At 48.2% G+C, this 21,467-nt stretch overlaps 1 protein-coding gene across 1 annotated transcript; it reads left to right on the top strand.

Annotated features, from left to right (window-relative positions):
* Window positions 1-356: 356 nt before the first annotated feature.
* On the top strand, window positions 357-2,211 carry GARIN4 (golgi associated RAB2 interactor family member 4; the record flags this gene model as incomplete). Its single annotated transcript, XM_081112924.1, has 1 exon — window positions 357-2,211. One exon carries the CDS (start codon window positions 357-359, stop codon window positions 2,106-2,108), a length of 1,752 nt encoding a protein of 583 aa, XP_080969050.1. The 3' UTR covers window positions 2,109-2,211.
* Between the last annotated feature and the right edge of the window lie 19,256 nt (window positions 2,212-21,467).

Genomic DNA, 21,467 nt, shown 5'->3' with positions numbered 1-21,467 from the left:
ACACAGGGTGTGTGGGCTGAGAGAGAGGAGTTCATAGCCTCTTGGGGAAATAAAAAAAATCAGAGGTGGAGGTGAGGTGAGGTGGAGAGGAAGCCCACTCTACATCTCTATATTCTTGATGAGGTTCAGTCTGGGCTCCAGGCACCCTCTAGCATCCCCACGGCAAGCATCTGTGCCCCATCCCCACCCTGCCTCTGGGAAGGGTCCCTGTGGGTTGGGGTGGGGCTGAGAGACCTCTGCAGAGCCATCTGCGAGACCCAGGATCATTACTGCTCCCTCTGCTGCCAACGAGGCCAAGAAAGAGAAGACCCAGGAACCTGCCTCATCAGCACTGGTTGCTGTGATATAACAAAGCCATGAACAGGGAGTCTCCGTTGCCATATTACACAGCCCAGAACAGCTGCAACATGGGCATGTTCAACACCACCATGGGAAAACTGCAGCGCCAACTGCAGAAGGGAGAATATGACATCTTCAAGCACGCACCTATATTTGAGAGCGACTTCATCCAGATCACGAGAAGGGGAGAGGTGGTCGATGTGCACAACCACGTCCGCATTCTGACCATGGGCATTGCATCCACCAGCCCCATCCTCCCACTCCCAGACGTCATGCTGCTGGCCCGCCCGGCCACCGGCTGGGAAGGGCATGCAGGGCGAAGCAGAGTCCCCAAGGGAAAAAGCCGCCAGGCTGCAAAGACCTTGGAGCTCACTAGGCTCCTTCCCTTGAAGTTTGTGCGGATCTCCATTCATGACCGCGAGAAACAACAGCTGCGCCTGAAGTTCGCCACTGGCCGCTCCTGCTACTTGCAGCTGTGCTCCCCTCAGGACGCTTGGGACGACCTCTTTGCCGGCTGGGAAAACCTCGTTCACCTCCTGCAGACACCAATGGACAGTCCCAACAGTACCTACACCAACCCTGCCGGGAACATGGCATGCCTGCCTGTGTTTGAGGATGAGGACAAGAGCCAGAAAGTGGCCGATCTCCGAGGGAAAGAGGATCAGGACCAGGTCAGCATCAGAAGCCTCCACGTGGTCTCTGAGGTGGCTGGGGCCACTTCTGCAGCTTTTGCTGGGGGGGAGGGTATCCAATATGACTCCTACAGATTCACCGCCACGCCTGATGTAGCCACCAAAAACCCAAAACCTATGGAGCTTGACAAAGTGTCAGTAGCAGGGGTGGCAGGAGGCACCACAGCAGGCGCTCTGAGCATGGCAATAACCACATGTGCTGCCCTTGAGCAACTAAGTGCGGCCATAGCAGGGGCAGCCGCCAAGGGTTCAGGGGGGAGCAGCACCAGCATAGCCATTGCAGGTGCTGCCAACATGTCCCCCAAGAGCATTAAGATGGCCTTTGCAGGTGCTGCCAATAAGGTCCCAGGGAGTCCTTCCAACACTAGCCTCTCCCCAGAGACCAGCATGGTTGTTGCAAGGACAAAGGCAGAGCCGACCAGCAAGACTGTTGGAGAAATAGCTATTGGCCGTGCCACACAACCTCTCATCGCAACCTTGCCCAAGGAAGGCAGTGTGAGTGAACAGGCCAGCAGGCAGCAGCGAGTGTCCCCAGCCACGGCTGAAGCCTGCAAGAGCAGAAAGGACTGGAGGGAGCGAAGAGAAAGGAACAAAGATCCCAGGAGTCCCCATCACCTCAGGGCAACTGAAAGCCACCAAAAGCCAGGGGGTGACAAAATCCTTCGAAAACCATCTAGCTGGTTCTTAGCCAGGCATAGAAATGACAAAAAGGAGCCACGTTACAGCAGCCCGAGGAGCAGCAGGCCTGTCACCATGCACAGAGTCATCAGCTCTGCTCCCATCACCAACGACTCCAGGACCTCTCACAAACCAGGGAGGAGCTTGTCTACAAGTAACTCAGGTTCCACAACCAAAAGACTCAGCAGTATCAGCTCTTTTTGGAGGAATGTCAAAGCCAATCTTACAATAAAAACAGTGACTTCACCACACGGCAGGGATGTGGACAAGTTGGCTAAGACAATGGGAAGGAACAGCATGGAGAGCATCATAGAGATAGGAGAGAGTGGCCAGGGACTGGAGATGACTGACAGTCCAACATCTGAGATCATGGAGATAGTGACCTTTGAACCCTATTAGTAGGACCCAGAAGCTGCAAAGCGGACCAGGGCTCAGGGGAGGATCCCTGGAGAGCCTATTCCAGCTTTCCTTACTGCATTTTAAATAAAGATCATAGGGTCTGAAATACAATCAATACAATGCTGCTTTCTGTCTGAATTTCCATGTCCCCTGGTCTAGCAGTGACCTCACAGTACTCACAGTAGATTCTGTGATGTCAACTGTGCTGCAGCCTGAGACCCCCCCATGTCCAGTCCACAGCAGCACCCCCTCACCCATGCTGGGCAGAGCCAGCAAGAGGGCTCTGTCGTGCCTCAACTCCTTTCTGGCCCTGTTCCCAGGGCCATGGCTGAAAGTCCTACAATGGCCTGGGAAGCTCTACCTCCACCATTTCCCTATCCTTTTTATAAACAACTAGAGGCCCGGTGCACAAAAATTTATGCACTAGGCGGGGGGGGGGGGCGTGAGGGGGGGAGACGGTCCCTCAGCCCAGCCTATGCCCTCTTGCAGTCTGGGACTCCTCAGAGAATGTCCACCTGCTGGCTTAGGCCCATTCCCTGGGGGATCGGGCCCAAGCTGGTAGTCGGACATCCCTCTGGCAACCCGGCAGCCCTCGGGAGATGTCCACTTACCAGCAGGGAGCAGACCTAAGCTGCAGTCGGACATCCTTAGTGCTGCTGAGGAGGTAGGAGAGGTGCCTGCTACCACCGCTGTGCTGGCAGCCATCAGCCTGGCTTGTGGCTGAGCAGAGCTCCCCCTGTGGGAGCACACTGACCACCAGAGGGCAGCTCCTGCATTGAGCATCTGCCCCCTAGTGGTCAGTGTGTGTCATAGTGACTAGTCATTCCCAGTCGTTCTGCTGTTAGGGTCAATTTGCATATTACCCTTTTATTATATAGGATAGAGGCCTGGTGAACGGGTGGGTGCTGGCTGGTTTGCCCTGAAGGGTGTCCCGGATCAGGGTGTGGGTCCCGCTGGGGTGCCTGGCCAGCCTGGGTGAGGGGCTGATGGCTGTTTGCAGGCTGGTCAAACCCCCCTCCCCCAGTGGGGACCTTCACCCCTTGGAGGTTTGGCCAGCCTGGGTGAGGGGCTGATGGCTGTTTTCAGGCTGGCCACACCCCCTTTAGGGTGGGGGGTCCCCACTGGGGTGCCTGGCCAGTCTGGGTCAGGGGCTGAGGGCTGTTTTCATGCTGGCCAAGCCCCCCGGCGACAGAAGCTCCCAGCCTCTCCTTTTTTTCTTTTTTCTTTTTAATTCTGGGATTTATTTACCTTCTATAATTGAAACTTTGTAGACTTGAGTGGAGCTCAGAGCCAGCCGTGGCAGGCGGGAAGCTTGGCTTCCTCCATTGCCAGGGGCAACCCAAGCCTCCTGCTCGCTTCAGCTCCGTGTCCACGGCCGGCTGAAAGCAGGTATCTGGGGTTTATTTATCTTCTATAATTGGAACTTTGTTGCCTTGAGTGGAGCTCAGAGCCAGCCGTGGCAGGCGGGAAGCTTGGCTTCCTCCATCACTGGAGCAACCAAGCCTCCTGCTTGCTCCACCTCCGTGGCTGCCAGCTGCCATCTTGGTTGGGTTAATTTGCATATAGTTGCTCCGACTGGCTGGTGGGCATGGCTTAAGGCGGAGTGAAGGTACAGTCAATTTGCATGTTTGTATTTTATTAGTGTAGACTAGAGGCCCGGTGCACAAACTCATGCACTGAGGGGGGGTGGTCCCTCAGCCCAGCCTGTGCCCTCTCACAGCCTGGGAGCCCTCATGGGATGTCTGATGGCTTAGGCCAGCAGTCAGACATCCTTAGCACTGCTGCGGAGGTGGGAGAGGCTCCCCCGCACTGCCGCTGCACTCATCAGCCATGAGCCCGGCTTCTGACTGAGCAGTGTTCCCTCTGTGGGAGTGGACTGACCAGCAGGGGGCAGCTCCTCCATTGAGTGTCTGCCTTCTGGTGGTCAGTGTACATCACAGCAACCGGTTGTTCCGCCATTCAGTTGATTTGCATATTAGCCTTTTATGCCTGCAGGATCAAGCCAAAACCCGCTCTCCAACATCCCCCAAGGGGTCCCGGATTGCGAGAGGGTGCAGGCCAGGCCAAGGGACCCCACCAGTGCAAGACTGGGGCAGGGGAGGAGTGCAGGAAGTTGGCCAGCCAGGGAGGGACCACGGGAGGGCTCCAGGGCATGTCCAGCCCATCTCGTAATCCTGATCGGCCAGACCCCAGCAGCAAGCTAACCTACCGATCAGAGTGTCTGCGCCCTGGTGGTCAGTGCTCATCATAGCGACTGATCGACCGGTCGACTGTTTGCTCCCTGGTGGTCAGTGCACGTCATAGCAAGCAGTTGAGCAGCCTTAGCATATCATTAGCATATTATGCTTTGATTGGTTGAATGGATGACCATACAACCGGACACTTAGCATATTAGGCTTTTATTACATAGGATTCCCCCCCCCCGACCCCCACCCCCGCACCCCCAGACAAAGTAAGAACAGGACTTGCATCCCCTCAGGCTATTCAGGAAAGGGAAGAGAAGTGCATCAGCATGTGTTGGCAATCAGAACAGGAAGGAGGGCCTGGCGAAGGAGGGGGATTCTCCTCTAGACTTAGTCCATTCCTAGGTATATACTACGTGTACCGGTTAATAATGGCGGATTTTGTAATCAAAGAAAACACAATAATTTCAAGAGAAACATCAAAGTGCTTTATTCAAAGTAATGTTCATTGCTAGCTACACATTTCCCCATCTTTCAGGTAATTTGTGGATACTGTCCCAATAGAACTTTTCTTGTTTTGAGGCAAACCATTCAGAGACCCAATTTTCCACTTCTTCATATGTTTTGAAGTGCTGCTCAGAAAGTGCATGTGCCATCGATCAGAACAAGTGGGAATCTGAAGGAGCAAGGTCTGGTGAATATAGCGGGTGGGTTAATACTTTCCAGGCAAGATCTTTTAACGTGTCTCTAACTGGTTTTGAAGTGTGTGATGGTGCGTTATCATGAGCAAAATTACTTTGCTATGTCTTCTCGCACATTCTGGTCGATCAAAGCGTGGTTCAAATTATTTGTTGATGGTAGCGATCAATATTAACGGTTTCACCTAGTTTTAGAAGCTCATAATACACCACACCTTCCTGATCACACCAAACACAGAGCATTGTCTTCTTTCCAAAGCGATTTGGCCTTGCAGTCAATGTTGATGGTTGACCTGGATCAACCCATGATTTTGCGCCTTTGGGATTCACAAAATAAATCCACTTTTCATCGTCAGTCACAATTCGATACAAAAAAGACTTTCTTTCATGCCGTTGAAACCACATTTTACTGATGCCTTTTCGGTTTTCCATTTGTCTTTCGTTCAGTTGATGTGGCACCCGTTTTCCTTCCTTTAAAATCTTTCCCATTACTTGTAAACGATGGGAAATTGTTTGCTAAGCAAGGTTTAATCTTTCTGCAAGTTGTTTTTGAGTTTGACACACATCTTCATCCAATAATGCTTGTAATTGTTGGTCTTCAAACTTTTTCAGTTGACCTGGACGTTCTTTGTCTTTCACATCGAAATCATTACTTTTAAAGCGTTTAAAGTATGTTGAGATGAAGCATGGTCACCATAAGCTTCCCGAAGTATACAATAACTTTTTCTTCAAAATAAAGTAATGAATTAAAACTTACCACAAATGCTCTTTTTTGGGCACAAAATTAGACATTTTTAAAAATATATATTTTATTTATTTTTTACAGAGAGGAAGGGAGAGGGAGAGTTAGAAACATCGATAAAAGAGAAACATCCATCAGCTGCCTCCTGCACACCTCCTACTGGGGATGGGCCCACAACCAAGGCACATGCCCCTGACCAGAATCGAACCCAGGACATTTCAGTCTGTAGGCCGATGCTCTATCCACTGAGCCAAACCAGTTAGAGCAAAATTCGACATTTTTAAGTGTAAAAATATCTATGATGTTAACACCTTCAGCAAATTTGACATATGAAGTTTTGAAGCTTGCTGACAATACAACAAAATAACATATATATCAGATCGCATATATATCAACATATGTGTAACTCCATCTATTGAAAAAAATCTGCATTATTAACCGGTACACCTGGTACCTTGGAGAAATACATGTTCTAGGAGGCAGCTATGAGAATGTTTCTAGCAAAATTAATGTAACAACAAAACACTGGACACAGCCAAAATTTCCAACAGAATTGATACAGTAGGATATTAGCATAGATAGCTCATAGTTTTTTGTTTCTTAAACAAGGACAGAATATAATTCCACTTAGAGAACAGTTCAAAAACAAGATCAAACCATACACTGAATAGGGTACATGTTTGCTAAAGCCAGACAAAAATGGAACAGTAAACACAAAATTCAGCACAATAGTTTTCTCTAGGGTGGAAAGAGATCAAGTTGGTGAGCACAAGGCTTTCAGTGCTGCTGAGAATTGCCCTATTTCTTAAGCAAGGCGGTGGGTACACGGGCATTGCATTTTAATACTCTGAAATCAGAGATACAATCATCATGGCAATTGTGATGAAACTATTACCTCAGAGATACTATAACCAATGCCTTCTCCTATATTTTCACTCTAGTGTATGCACAAAAGTGGTATGTCTGAAAGGTCTAGTCTCTTTAAATTACATTTATTCAAGGTAAGTAATTACAAAAACCCTTATTTGGTTATTAGGAAAAGAAGGAATAATATCCCTATTTTACAGATGAAAATACTGAGGCTCAGAGAAGGTGACTTGCTACAGTTACACAGTGGGACCTTTGCTTCTGCCCACTTCAATCACAGCCGTCTCAGGTTTGGGAAGAGGCAGAGCAAACCAGTCTAAGGAGACTGGGTTGGCACCAGAACCTGAGACATCAGCATTCTTACCAACATGGTCCCATATTCCATGGAGATGAGCACCAAATTCACTGGATTGAGGGGAGGGCAAGGTGGATTGCCAGGGAGTGGTTTTCAAACTCCAGTGAGCTCATAGTCCTTAGCTGGTCTTATTTCAAAAGCATCTTTCAGCTGTATCTGGCTCCTAGGCTTCTGACCCCCGCCTCTGGTATGACCTGCACTGCAACCATAAACAGACCACCCGCCTGGAATTCCATGGCCCAGTCCTGACTGGGGCTGCTTCTCTCTGCAGCCCAGTCCTCCCGAGCTGCTAATTAAACTTCTGAATGGTTTCTCTGTACCACATCTTCAAGAACTTTCTTCTTCTGGGGTTCTGCAAACAAATCCTGAAACGTCACATGGAGGAGGTTATGAGTTAGATCACAGCATTCTGATTGCATGGGTTCTCAAGCAACAAGGTTTGTGACTTTCATAAAACTCGTCATGGGAGGGGGTCTCTTCTGTTGGTAGAGGGAATGGTGGACCTGCTCAGGCCTGCTCACGTCCTCTGTTTGCTTTGGCCAAATGAGTTCCTGATTCCAGGATGGGGAATTATTGGAGTGAGTCAAGTTATTCTTAAGAAAAAAGGGAACACACCAGAGATTAGATACGAATTGGCCCTGTGAAGAAAACAACCTTGGAATCATTAACCCGGAGCTTCAGAGAAGACTAGGGGCCACAGGGAGACAGAATTAATGGTTTACTCCTGACCAGCTTTTCCCTGGACTCAAGGTGGGGAAATCACAAAAAGATCACATCACATTCCTTTCATCTGATTTTCTCCACCCAGACAAGTGCAAGTAAACATTAATCTGGAACAAAAAAAGTGCAAAAAAACATGTGCAGGGCATTTAGCCATGTATATTTTTTTTAATACACGTGGCCCTTGTGATTCTCACGTCTCTCCTCTTGGCAGATCAACAAACGGGAGTTAGCATTTAAAGGACTTGCTCAAGGCGGGAGGTGATGCTGCAGACAGAGAACAGCCCCAGGGCAACTGCTCTCACTGGCACCTGCTATATGCTGGCCTGGGTTCCACACAGAGGTACAGAGATGGTGGAGGGAACAAGACAGGGGTGAGTAACTGTTACAACTCCCAGTGACGGACACGGGAGAGACTCATGTTTGGGGAACAGGATCCATTCAGAGGAGGGGTTCTGGGACAAAGGAAGGAGTTGTGGGTGAGGGAAGGCTTCACTGAGGAATTGGAAGTTTTAAGGATAAACAGGGCTCCACCAGGTGGAGGAAGTATGGAGAGCAAGGGGAACGGTGGAGGAGGTGCAGGGGAGGGGTTAGGAGAGCCTCGGGTCATGGAAAAGAACATGTGCAAAGTACAAAGGCTTGAAACATCACGGTGTGTTAAGCAATTGCAAGTATTTCAGTATTGCTGGTTGGAAGGCAAGGGGAGAAGGAGTCATGAGGCTGGAGAATTAGGCAGCTGGATCAGGGGGGCCTGGAGTGCTGTGTGTATGTCTGGGATGTGGGGAGCCACTGAAGGCCAGCACCTAATGAGAGTCTGATTGCTCTAGCTCCAGGGTGGAGAGTTAATGGGCATGGGCTGTCTAGAGATGGGGGATCCTCTAGGAAGCCACTGCATTAATCTTGGTCAGAGAAAGGGAGCCCTGTACCTGGGTGGCATTGGGGTGACAGAAGGGGGCAGAGTCAAAATATGTTGAAGAGCTGGAAGAGGACCATTTCCCATCCCACATCCTGAAAGACAGGGCGCTCATGGCTTAGGCTAAGCACTCATTTAAGGAGGTGGAAACAACAGAAGTGGAGGTGTCTCCCCCTGTTGTGACTGTTGATTAGTCAAGTCAAGGGGGTGCCGACAAGAGAGGCTCATGAGAAAGCAAAGAGGAATATATTAAGATATAGAACAATATCTTCTAGATGGCTAAGGGGTAAAATATCAGGAGAAGCCAGCCACTGAGGCTGTGGGACTCCTGCTCTTGGAGATCTTGGGGAGGAGAGACCCCCCTGAACGGTTCCTTGTTCATCTGGGCAGGATGTGTTCCCACCCAGGCCTCCTCCACCAGGCAAAGAGTCGCCGGGTAGAGTCCCTTGTGGCCAAGCCTGGGTACTGCAAGTTGGTGCTTGGAGGAGGGGAGCCTGGACTGAGGCTGAGTGGCAGCTAACCTCTCCCTCTGTCACACCACAATTAGCTAATGCTAATCCCAGAGGTATAACCTAGGGGACAGGAGGAGATCTGGGTAAGGAGGATGTGTCTCACCCGGGCTGCATGGCTCGAGGCCCCTGGCAGTAGAGTGGCAGAGTGTGGTAGGGCCTCCAAGACAGGTCCCCTGAGAGGTGGGGAATTCAGACTCAAGGGGACAATGAGTGATCACCAAGAATAGGGGTAGGGTCCTTCTGCAGCCTGGAGGTCATTTGAAAAACAATTGTTAAGTACTACTATGGGCAAGATAGAAAATCAGGGACCACAAAGATACACACACTTACACACACACACACACACACACACACACACACACTGATAATACAAATAAAAATGTGATGGTGGCCTTGGGCAGTGTTCAGAGAGGAGGAGAGGTCTGAGCAGAGCGATGCAGGCTGAGCACTCCTGGCATAACTCAGTCAGAAGCAGCTTACACCTGGTTATCTAGGGACACTTGCTCTGAGTGCCCCAATTCTTCTGCTCCTTGGTGTATCTTTCACATTGACATTCTCGTAGCCCCCATGACCCTGCCACTATGTAATTTATGCTGGTCCAAGGGGAAATTAGAAAAATAAGAGAAAATATAGTGAATTTTTCAAAAAGCTTAAAAAGCTTTTTAAAATCCTATCCTTGCCCTGGCCAGTGTTGCTCAGTGGTAGAGCGTCTTGGGTTCAATACCCAGTCAAGAGCTCGTACTTGGGTTGCAGAATTGTTCCCTGGCTGGTCAGGGCATGTGCAGGAGGCAACCAATCAATGTGTCTCTCTCACATCCAAGTTTCTCTCTCTCTCTCTCCCACCTTCTCCCTCATTTCCACACACTCTAAAAATCAATTACAAAAATATCCTTGGGTGAGGATTAACAAAATAAATAAAAACCTATTCTTTGAAAAAACTATCCTTTGCTTTGAGATCATGTCCTGCCTTCTGTTTATCGTTTTGTTTTGAAGTATAACATGTAGACAGAAAAGTGCACAAGTTGATGTCATTTCACAAAATAACAAGCACCTGGTGAAGAATCAGAACATCACCACATTCTTAGAAGTCCCCTCACTTTCTCTTTCGGTCACTACACCCAAGGGGAACCACTATCCTAACTGCTAACACCATGCATTCATTTTGTTTGCTTTTTCAATTTTATATAAATCAAATCACATAGTATATGTACTCTTTGACTGGTTTCTTTTTCTTGAGATCATATTTATAAGATTTGTCTATGGCTTTTCTGGCAACAATTCATTACAATTACAATAATTTGATCTGGCAATAATTCAATACATTATACAGTATTCCTTTGTGTGAATATATTACAATTTATTTATTCATTCAGCTATTGATGGGCATTTGGTTATTTCCAGTTTGGGACTAGTAGGAAGAGTGCTGCTATGAACATTTATATACAGATCTTTCAGTAAAAATATACGTAGACTTTCGTTGAGCATATACTCAGGAACGAAATTAAATATCTGCATATGCTCCGCTTTAGATGATACCACCAAGCTATTTTCCAAAGTTGGCTGTGCCATTTTACCCTCCCAGCAGGAACATCTAAGAATTCTGGTTGTTCCACACCTTTGCCAAGATTGATGTTGCTCATCTCTTTCATTTTAGCCATTCTGATGGAATATACTGCCTTTTCTTTCTTTTTTCATGACAAAATATACTTTTAAAAAAATTTAATTATTGAAAATAGTAGTTTTGTTTTAATGTCCTTAATAGGGAAAATTAAAAGTTGGCATCCAAATTAGTTTTGAAATCTCAAACATTCCAAAATCTTAAAAGTCTTATTTATACTTTTAAAGGGTTTTCATTGCAAGGGGACTTATATTTTCAAATCTTTCATATCATTCTGTTCTGGTACCTTTTGCCTTACGACAAACTACCCAAACCTTTGTGGCTTAAAACAACAGTTTGTTTTTTTAAAAATTTTATTTTATTTTGCCTGGTCTCAGGTAATCAGATTGGCTTCCCTCAAAGCAAGTGTCTCAAGATACCCTAGTGGAAGCTGCTTCTGACTGAGCCTCATAAGTCATCCCGCATAACTTCTCCCACATTCTATTGGTTACAGGCAAGTCACATGGCCAGCCCAGATTTAAAGGGAGGGGACCTAAATTCCACCTTTTCATAGGAAAATGGCAAGATCACAATGTAAAAGAGCATGGGGGGGTGGAGGGTGGCAATATTATTGTCCCCCTCTTTGGAAAATACAATTTGCCACCCCCCACTCCCAGCCTAACAAAGTAAACCTGGCCAGTATGTATCTGAGAAACCCTGAAGTGTTTGTGGTAGCCACCTCTATCTTTCATACTTTCCCTTTCCTGATCTCCCTCTCTCACACTCTTCCCTCTTTCCTCTTTTCACTTTATTTATTTTTTCAAATATATTTTTATTGATTTCAGAGAAGAAAGGAGAGGGAAAGAGAGATAGAAACATCAAAGATGAAAGAGAATCATTGCTCCGCTGACTCCTGCACGCCCCCTACTGGGGATGTGCCCTTGACTGGAATCCAACCTGGGACCCTTCAGTTCACAGATGAACGCTCTATCCAATGAGCCAAACCAGTCAGGGCTCACTTTATTTTCTTAATCCCTTCTCTTTTGCCCCACTTCCAGTTAACTAAACTCACAGGGACTCAACTGGGCAGATCTTAGACCCTTCCTCCCCACTTCTCCCCACATATTGGCAAGCTCTTTGACCCCGGGGCGAAAGATTACTAGGGGCACCTAGAACAATAGCATGTCAGGCCGAGAAGGGTCCTCCTGACTAATCCCAGAAGCACTTTACATATGAGGAAGTTGAAGGCTAGAGAGGAGAGGGATTTTCCCAAGGTCCTACTTCAAGTAAGTAACAATTCTGGCTAGCACAGCACAAAATATAGCTCAGAGTGGGTCTCAAAGAATGTCAACACCTGCTTTCCATTTCTGACTTCCTGAAACTAAAGCCACTTGTTTCTGTTTCACATTTATTGCCTCAATATTACAATGTCCGTTTAGCCTCTTGGTCAAGGAGCAAAACCAATACGGGCAGGTTTCTTGCCCAGAGAGGCCTGTCCCAGTCCTGGCCTTCAGAGATGGAATGAGGAGGGGGGATGCTTGTAGATGGAGGAATGACCCCTCTCCAACCATCTCACTGCACCCCAGACATAAGTAGGTCCTTTCTTTCTGATCCTGAAGTCCAAGAATTCTCTGAAGTCAAGTATCAACTAGCAGCCGTTTTTTAAAATTGGGGGGCATCCGGAGATGGTGAATTTAGTTTAGGTCGATGATGACTGAAGTCAGGCTGAGGATAAATCTGTGGTGACACAGGGCAACAAGATGTGCAGACAGGCTCACGAGACAGCAATTCTGTTATGTTAACGTCTGTTTCCTTTGATAACTCCAAACAGGAGGAGGCAAAGGCCCAGAGTAGGGATCCCACCAGACATCCCACCACATAGGGACTGGATCTTGAGGGTAAAGCAAGGGCTGGAGAAAGCACAGGAGCTGGCACATTGCTCAGGGATCTGAATAGTAACAAGGTGGAGAAAAGCCTGGTAAATAGCCTCTCGGAGTTTTTTTAACCCACCAGCTCAGCACTTTCTGTCACAAGGTATTCAGCTCTGCAAGTCCGTGTGCTGTCAGGGAAATCACCTTGGGTCAACAGGTGAGTCCCCAAGGCTGTAGAAACAGCATCTGTGGAGGACTCTATCAACAAGAAGGAATTGAAATAATTATTTAATTGGTATAGCCTGTAACCTCCGTTAGGGGAGTAGGCACGTCTTATTGTTTCTGGGTCCCTAGGTGTTGCCCAGAGGTTGGCACATATTAGAAGTTGCATAAAAGTTTGTTATGAAGACATACAGGCATTCCCCTGCATCTAGGCACCACGCCACCAGGGTATTCCTTCCTTCCATGTATCCTCTCCCTGCCTCCCAGCAGCCCTCTGCCAGCTCTCACTGATGGGTGGCCCAGGATGTGGAGAGACACCACTAATGAGGTTTAGTCCCTCCTTGTCCACAGTAGCCAGACTAGCACCTCTTCTTCAGCGGTCCTCTATTGGGAGTGGTAAAAACAAGTCATGAAGGTCCCATGCCTTTCTTCCTGTTGAGGTCCCTCCCTCCAGCCTGTGTGCTCCTTCTTGCCAAACAAATAAAGGAGCCATTTCTTTCCCTCCATTTCCCCCCTGGAGGAAAACACCCCACACCATCAGCTACCAGAGTCATTTCCCAGCCTGTGGTTGGCCAGCACCCGTGCCTGGCCCTCATCCACACAGCCTGCTGCTGCGGCTGCATCCACTTCAGTAGAAATGGTCGGAGCAGCTGCCACACCAGGCACAGTGCCAGGAAATTAGGAGCCAACCCCACGTTTCTCTCCAAGTTCTTCAATTTTCTCGTTGCATGTTATTTGGGACTGCTGTGTGTAATAACAGTGGTATCTATTGAGTGCTTCCTCTCTGGCAGCCACTGTTCTAGGAACACTAAAGGGATTATTGGGTTCAGTGCTTTCCCCACAACGCTTTTAAGTAGGCATTATTATTCCCATTTTATAGGTGAAGAAACCAAGGCACAAACCAGTTCAAATAACTTACCCAAGGCCCCAGTGGTGGAGCCAGGATTAAATCCCACTAGATCCCACAGCCCTGACCCCCACCTTGGGTTGACACCATGGAGTGCCTGGCCTTAGAAGGTATCTGACACTATACCTGGTGAGTGTCCAACCTACAGTCAGCTGTCAATAAACTCCATGGTTAGAACGCTGGGCACGGTATCAAGTACCACCCTCTCCTCTGGCTGTGGGAACCACTCCATTTCCCTCCACTCCACTGCAATGGGCAGCACCTTTTACTCAGGCTCAGCAGTGCCTGGCCACTGGGGCAATGAGCTGTATGTGTGGGCACAGCAGTGTGTTCCTTCTAGAAAAACAACCCAAAATTCCATCCTCCTGTCGTGTCCCGCCTGAAACCACTTTAAAATCTATCATCTGTACATCTTAGTTCCTTGACAGACCCAAGGGATGACTTTCCAGGCCCCAGCAAGACACCCCAGTCTAACACCAGCCTGGCAAGGAGAAAAGGTAATGGTCCCTGAGGAAACGCCTGGTCACAGCCTCACACTCTCTAGCTTTGATCACTAACTTCCAGATAACAAAGTCCACTCTCCATTCTAACTAGCCATGCAATGCTTGCACATCAACTTGCCTCTACTTACCCACCCACTCTTGTTCCTTCTTACCTTTGCCCCCTCTCCCCTTTTCCTTCCTCAGAGCTCCCCTCCACATGGGCTGTGTCATCTCCAGTGAGACTCTCCGTCCCCCTTCCTTCCACCTCTCTTCTCAGATCTGAGGATCCCTCCTCACCCAGTTCCTGTCACGCTGAATCTAACCCCCACACATGCCTCACAATGCCAATCCCCTCTCTTAGGCTCCAACACATTAAGGATAACGTATAAGCTTCAGTTCCCAGAAAACAGAGGATCCCTTGACAGAGTTCTCAGTGGGCCCAGGGTGTGTTCTGCAGGCCAAGGGAATGAGGGGACCACCTGTCTACAAGTCAGGGCTTTCTCCCCCCCCCCCCCCTCTCTGTCGCTGTCTCTCTGTCTCTCTCAGGCTGAGGCCTTCCTCTATCACTTCCCAGGGGCACAAAAGCTGGAGCCCATTTGCATTAATTCTCTGAGTTGCTTAGACTCTGAGTCCAGGACTCCTATGGCATGCTCATTTATGCAAACTGAATGCAGATGAATAAAGAAAACTATGTGACCCTGGATTTACTGGAAATCGGAGATTCTCCTGATGGGAAGACTTGGGGAATTTTGAAATCTACTTCCCAAGAGGAATTTAAAAATAGAGTGGCCTCCAGTTGGGGGTTGAAGAGGGATGTGGCTGGAAGTCATTCAGAGGAAGGAGCATAGTCCGAGTTTCATGTCATTTCTAAGTGACACAGCAAAAGTCAGAGGAAGAGAAAGCATCTGGCCACCAAGCTGTCCCACCCCCTTTCTCTTCTGTTGGCTCCAAACTCTAGTTCAGCTCAGAGCTCTGCCAAAACCACTCCACAGTGTACATGCTGGAGAGCAGAGCACCCAGGACATCCCACATTTTTGGAAACGGCATTTTACTTATATCCCACTTCCCATGGCAACACTCCGCTATGCTCCTTTCCTTTTGCATCTCCTATTTGACTGTTCTGCTTGTCCCTCAGTGTGTATACCTGGTCAAGTGAACAAGATGTTGTGGAACCTGGCCAGGGTGCTAGGCAGTCTGGATGTTCACATAAAGAAGACCTCAGAGGCTAGTTGGCAGGTAAGTCAACCCAGGCACAAAGCCTTGGGCACCTCATTTCCAGGAGGAGGGAGGAAAGGACCACTTCAAGAAAGGACAGGAGAGAGAAAGTTGGCCCAGAAGCAGCAGCCTAGTCTTCTGACCCTAAACTGAGATGTGAGGAAAACCCCAAGAGGTAGCAACTGACCTTTTCTTAAAGATTTCAAGAGAAGAAACTACTTTTTCAAAATATTTCCAAGAGTCCACTAAGTATCATCAGAACATTTTTACCCGTATTAACATAAATGCTGGGTGCTACCATGGAAGTCATTTTCTCTGGTTCTTTCCATCAACCAGAGAACAGCTATTCCTGACTATTATGGTAATACTCCAGCAAACCCTTAACACATGCCATGAAAAGACCTTAAGACAAACCTCCCCAAGACTGAGGGACCACCTCATCACTTCCCTGAGAGACGATCACCCAAACAGAACCTTCCACCCCCAGGTGATAGGGAGCATTATGTATCGATCCTTGTTCCCCTAACTAGATAGAAAACATGCTGAGGGCCAACTTTCAACTTGTCAGTATTTGGGGTTACCCAGAGGGAAAAAAAGGGGCTCATTTGTACATTTACAAGGGGAGGGCACCCTGTGTATCAAGTATGTTTTATATATTATACTTTTTAAGTCTTACAATAGTCCCACTAGATATGTATAATTTCCATTGACAAATGATGAAACCAAGGCTAAGAGAGTTAAAGTCATTTGCCCAAGATCACACAGTTGATGAATGGCTGTGGCAGAACCTTCTACTACTCACCAGTATCCATTTCTCCTTTCCTATTTTTTCCCATTGATTTTTTAGAAAGAGTGGAAGGGAGGGAGAGAGGGGGAAAGAAAGAGAGAGAGACATCAATTTGAGAGAGACACATTGATTGGTTGCCCTTGCAAGTGCCCTGCCTAGGGCCAGGGATAAAGCCTGCAACTGAAGTACATGTCCTTGACCAGAATTGAACACGCTACCCTTCAGTCAGAGGGCTGATGCTCTAACCACTGAGAAAAACCAGCTAGAGCTCTCCTTTGCTTTTTAGGTACATGTTAAATGACATTTTCCAGCCTTCTTGTGTTAAAGGCCAGCCATGTGACTGAGTTCTAGCCAATGGAATAGGGGCAGGAGTGATTTTTGCCACTTTCAGGACTGGCCCATAAAAATCTTGCAGGTGGCACTTCATCTTCTTCCCCATCACTATCTGGAGGACCCAGGACACCACAAAGCCACCTGATTAAGATGGTAGGAGCTTGGTCCCTGAATGACTAGGTGGAGCAGAGACCCTTTACCCTGCCCTCTGCCACCTGTGCTGGACTGTTACTTAACTTGGATGGAATAAAGCTTTACTGTGTTAAGCCATTGAGATTTTAGCTTACCCTGACTAAGAGCATAGCGAAGGCAAGATCTGAAACCAAGCCCATCAAACTCCAAAGACCATCTTCTCTCATTAAGCCACACTGCCACACAATACAACAGAAATATATTAGCTAGTCCCCGAACCTATGCCCCAGAGACAAGCTCTGACAAACTACTGACCCACCCAAGAGCTGCTTCACCCTTTTCTTGCTAACAAAACACCAAGTTTTCATTTGTTCATACATCCACCTGGCCTGAGTGGGTGGATAATTGGTCAGTCCCTGCCCTTTGCCCAGGGATTAATTTAATGCTAGATCTGTGACCAGTTCTGGCCAAAGAGACTCAAAACTACTAGGAGCTTCTGGGAAATATTTTCCTCACTGATTGCACCCTTATCCCATTTCTTCCTGCTTGAGAAGCTGCCCCATGAGAAGGAAAGCTTGGGGCAACTGCAGCCACCTTGCCACCATGAGGGGAGATAGCGGCAGCCAGGAAGAAGGCTGAGAGAAAAGGTAGAAGAGCCACACCAATCCCATAATCACCTCCCTCTGAACTGCAGTTTCCTGTGATGAATTGGCCTCTATCATTTAGTTCTTTATTACAAGCATTTTGTTATCTGAGGCTGAAACATTCTGGTATACTGATTCACTGAATTTCACTGTTTTCCAAAATAATTAATTGTTGGAGCTAAAAGAGACCTGGGAGATCAACTAGATTTGAGAATCTTTGTAATAGAAGAATCGGAGGCAGATGCAGAGTCAGAGCCACCAGTCTTAGCTCATGAGAGGTTCCCAACATCATGAAGATGGAGCACCCAGGGCAGGGGCATGGTGAACAGCCAGGGTCAGAGTGTGGATCCTAGCATCTCAGAGTTGTGGGCAAAAGAAGGGCAGAGTGGGCTGAGCTTGGGCAGGGCTATGGCCAGGGATATCTAAAACACCAGAGTCTGAGGAAAGGCAAGTTGTCACCCCAGCTTTCTGTTAGGGCGCATGCATGCGTGTGCACGCGCACACACACACACACACGCACATGCACACACGTACACACATGTGCACACAGACCTTTGCCCTGGGCTCCACTTCCCAGGCTCGCCGGGTCTCTGGGATCTCCTGTTTCCCCACTGGCCTGGCAGCGAGATCCTCTTCCTCTCACCAATTAGGGCTTTTGTGGTTTTTGTTTGGTTTCATGCCCTACACTTGGACCAAAGAGATCCTGAGGAGAGGCTAGAAATGAACTTTTGTACTCTGCAAAGCTACACAACAGTGAACCAGACCTAGTGGGAACAGGCATCGTGGAAAGCAACAAGTGGGCACAGATGACAGTGCTGTGATTTCTTCAGAGGCTTCAGAAGACACCCCACCACTCCTACCCCACCCTCATCCCCAAGTCATACTTCCTTTGCCTGGGAAATCCATGCTAAAATCCCACCATCAGAGATACAATGTAAATATTCCTGGGACACAAAATGCCCCATACTACTCTTCAAGGTGAATGAGTTTTATGACCCTTTCAAGTTTTTATGATCCACTCTCATAAATTTTATGTGTCCACTTAGCTGGGCCACAGGGTGCCTAGATATTTGGTCAAATTGTCTCCAAAAAAAATGTATACATGCTTTGAGTAATTATTAATTCCAATAGGTTAAATCTGAAAAGAAAGAAACATCAATTGAACTATCAGGAAAAAAAAATGTATGCATTTGGGGGGGGGGGCACCTGTATATTCTGGGTGTTTCTGCAAGGGTGTTTTGTCCTCTCTCAATCCTCACTTTTATCCTCCAATATCCCCATCCTGGGCTTCTTGACTCCCTTTTCACTCATAAAAGAAAAGAAATTCAAGAAACCGTATTGATCCCTGTCCTCTCCATGCCTGCTCCGTGGCTGAGTCTGCCGGTGGCACCGCTCCTCTCAGTCCCCCAGGCACTATCTTGGATGCCTCCTCCTGCCACATCCTACATTCCTGCAGGAGCCAAGTCCAGGCCAATTAACCTCAGACATTTCTCCTTCACCAGGCCTTCCCTGTGACCCCACAAGGAAGGGGGTGAGCATTGGGAACCTGGAGGAAAGTTCCTTCTCCCCTTCCTGCAGCCTCACTCAGGATCTGGCAAGGAGGGGTGTGGACAGGTAAGAGGTAATCCACCTTCAGTCTGTCTTCCTCACCCATGCCAGTATTCCCAGGGCCCAGCACATCCTGGGTTCCTGCCAAGTATTTGTGGAATGAATGAATGAATGAATAAATGAATGAATATGAAACCAAAGGTGCCCAGAGCAGAGACTGCTGGATGGAGGAGCCTCCAGTCTCCCTGACTAGCACAGCAGTGAGTCAGGCAGCTCTTTACACCTCCAAGGCAAAGCTCTGAAAACCATTAGCAGGGCCATTAGCTCTAACCAAGTTCACACACTGGGTGCCCATCCCTTGGACCAGTAGCCTCACCTCCCGTACCCAATGCCCCCAGCCAGATCCAGTATCAGACCTTCTGCCATTGTCCTATTTGGGCAAGGGCGGGGGTGGAAGCCCCTGGCAGGCGGGGACTTTGGCTCCCTGCCCATGCACCCCCAGGAACAGGCTCACCAAAGGCGGATAAATGTCAAAGGAAGGAAAATGGGGTTATTAACTGCTCATTAGGTGCCAGCATCTTGAACACATAGAAGTCATTCTGGCCGCAGAGCAGTTCTGGGAGATGGATCTTACTCAGCCCATTTTTGCAGATGAGAAAACAAACACACACAGGCAAAGAAGTTGAGAGACTTCTTTAAGACGGCACAGCTATTTTTGTCACAGAGAACTGGGGTTGATTCATATCGGGTCTTTTGCTCTAAAGGCCGTGTTCCTTCTACCAACCATAAAAACTAAAATGAACTTGGGACCTGGAGGAGGAAACCCTGGTGTCTGGAGTCCACACAGTTATTGTTCCTCCTCTCTCTACCCCCAGGCTGAGTGGGGGAGGGTGGCAGTTCCTTCCAGGCGTCAAGGAGGCCCACTACTGAGGCCTCGCTAAGGCTGGCTCTCTGTGACTCTCAGATGCCCAGGATGGGGAAGGGATACTCCTTCGGAGACCTACCGGGTCTGGGGAGGGTCTAATTGCCAAGGATGGGCCTCCTGGTTCTACCCCAAACCCCAAGGGCCTCTTCCCTTTACTGGAGGCCTTGGGGCCCATGGCAAACAGCCAGGGGCAAAATAGAAGCTGCATTTGGAAGGACAGAGTGTCCCACGGGTGAGGTGGCAGGTGGAGCCAATGAAGCTGGCAAGGGGACACTAATTGGCACTTGACCCCAAAGCAGGGTGCATGGGTTAGAAGAGTGTGCTCGAGCAGAGAATTCAGTCAAGATGGAAGCCATCGGACGGCAGGGAGGGTAGGGGGGGAGGCAGGTTTACATGGGCCCGCCCAGCCTCCACGACAATGCTCCATTCTGACAGACAGCTGATTCCAACAAGTCTGCCTTCCAGAGCTCTGTGCCCTTGAGCAAGTCACCTGACCTCTCTGAGAGGCCCTTCCTCAAGGTCATCATACAGTTCAGAAGCAGCAAAGGAGATGGTGCATGTGAGAGAAGCACTGTCCACAAAGCACAGGAGACCAATGGAGAGAAGACACTCAGTTACCATTTGTTAAACGGGACTGTTCTGAGTTTGCAGCTTTTATCTGATTGAATTTGGGTTACTATTCCCCCATATCGCCTCAGTCTCCCTTTTGATTTGTCCTTGGTTGGGGAATGAAAATGAGCACTGAAGGTCTAGTCCAGGGGTGGGCAAACTTTTTGACTCGAGGGCCACAATGGGTTCTTAAACTGGACCGGAGGGCCGGAACAAAAGCATGGATGGAGTGTTTGTGTGAACTAATATAAATTCAAAGTAAACATCATTACATAAAAGGGCACGGTCATTTTTTTTTTTTAGTTTTATTCATTTCAAACGGGCCGGATCCGGCCCGCGGGCCGTAGTTTGCCCACGGCTGGTCTAGTATGTGCTCAATTAGTCCTTCTCTAAGTTGGGTCCCTGGGCAGACTGTAGCAAACATCTCCTGAAATGCAAATTCTTGAGCCTCAGATATACTGATTTAGAAACTGTGGGCAGGACCCAGGGACTAGTACTTTTAATAACTTCTCTGATGATGCTGATACAAACTAAATCCACTCGGCTATGTTTTAGTATGAATGTCTCATGCTAAACGAATGTCTCGTTTAGTTGCATAAAAGCCCGAGGAAGTGGGGATTAACATCTCTGATGTACAGATGAGAAACGTGGGGTTTGGAGGAGTTAGTGACTTGCCCCAGGTCCTCACCTGGCAAGTGAGCCCCAGCTCTGTGTGGCCATGCACTGCTACCCTTTCTCCTCACTACTGTAATGCCTCTCAGAAGTGGGGTGGTTCTGCTCCAAGAGGGTTTCCTGCAGCATATGTGGGAGGCGGAGTAACTGGGGAAGATGCAACATCCCCCTGGGCTGATGAACACAATAGGCAGCTATTTTTACATGATTTGCAAGACCAACTGGATTGTTGTCTTTTATAAAAATAGGCAAGTATTTAGTGCTAGGGCTGTCCCACTATTCAGCAGGCACTAAAAAGGCATCACTACTAGTTTGCAAGGGACCCCGAGCACCCGCCATCTGCCAGCATGAGTTTGGGCGGCACTGGCTTCTACTGTGTTGCCTGAGGATGATGACAGCATCAGTGATGAGCTGAGCTTCCACGG

Source organism: Myotis nattereri, assembly GCF_964212035.1.
Source record: "Myotis nattereri genome assembly, chromosome: 18".
NCBI classification, from domain to species: Eukaryota; Metazoa; Chordata; class Mammalia; order Chiroptera; family Vespertilionidae; genus Myotis; species Myotis nattereri.
Note: the sequence above shows the minus strand (reverse complement) of the source record. Positions and strands in the feature narration are given on the sequence as shown.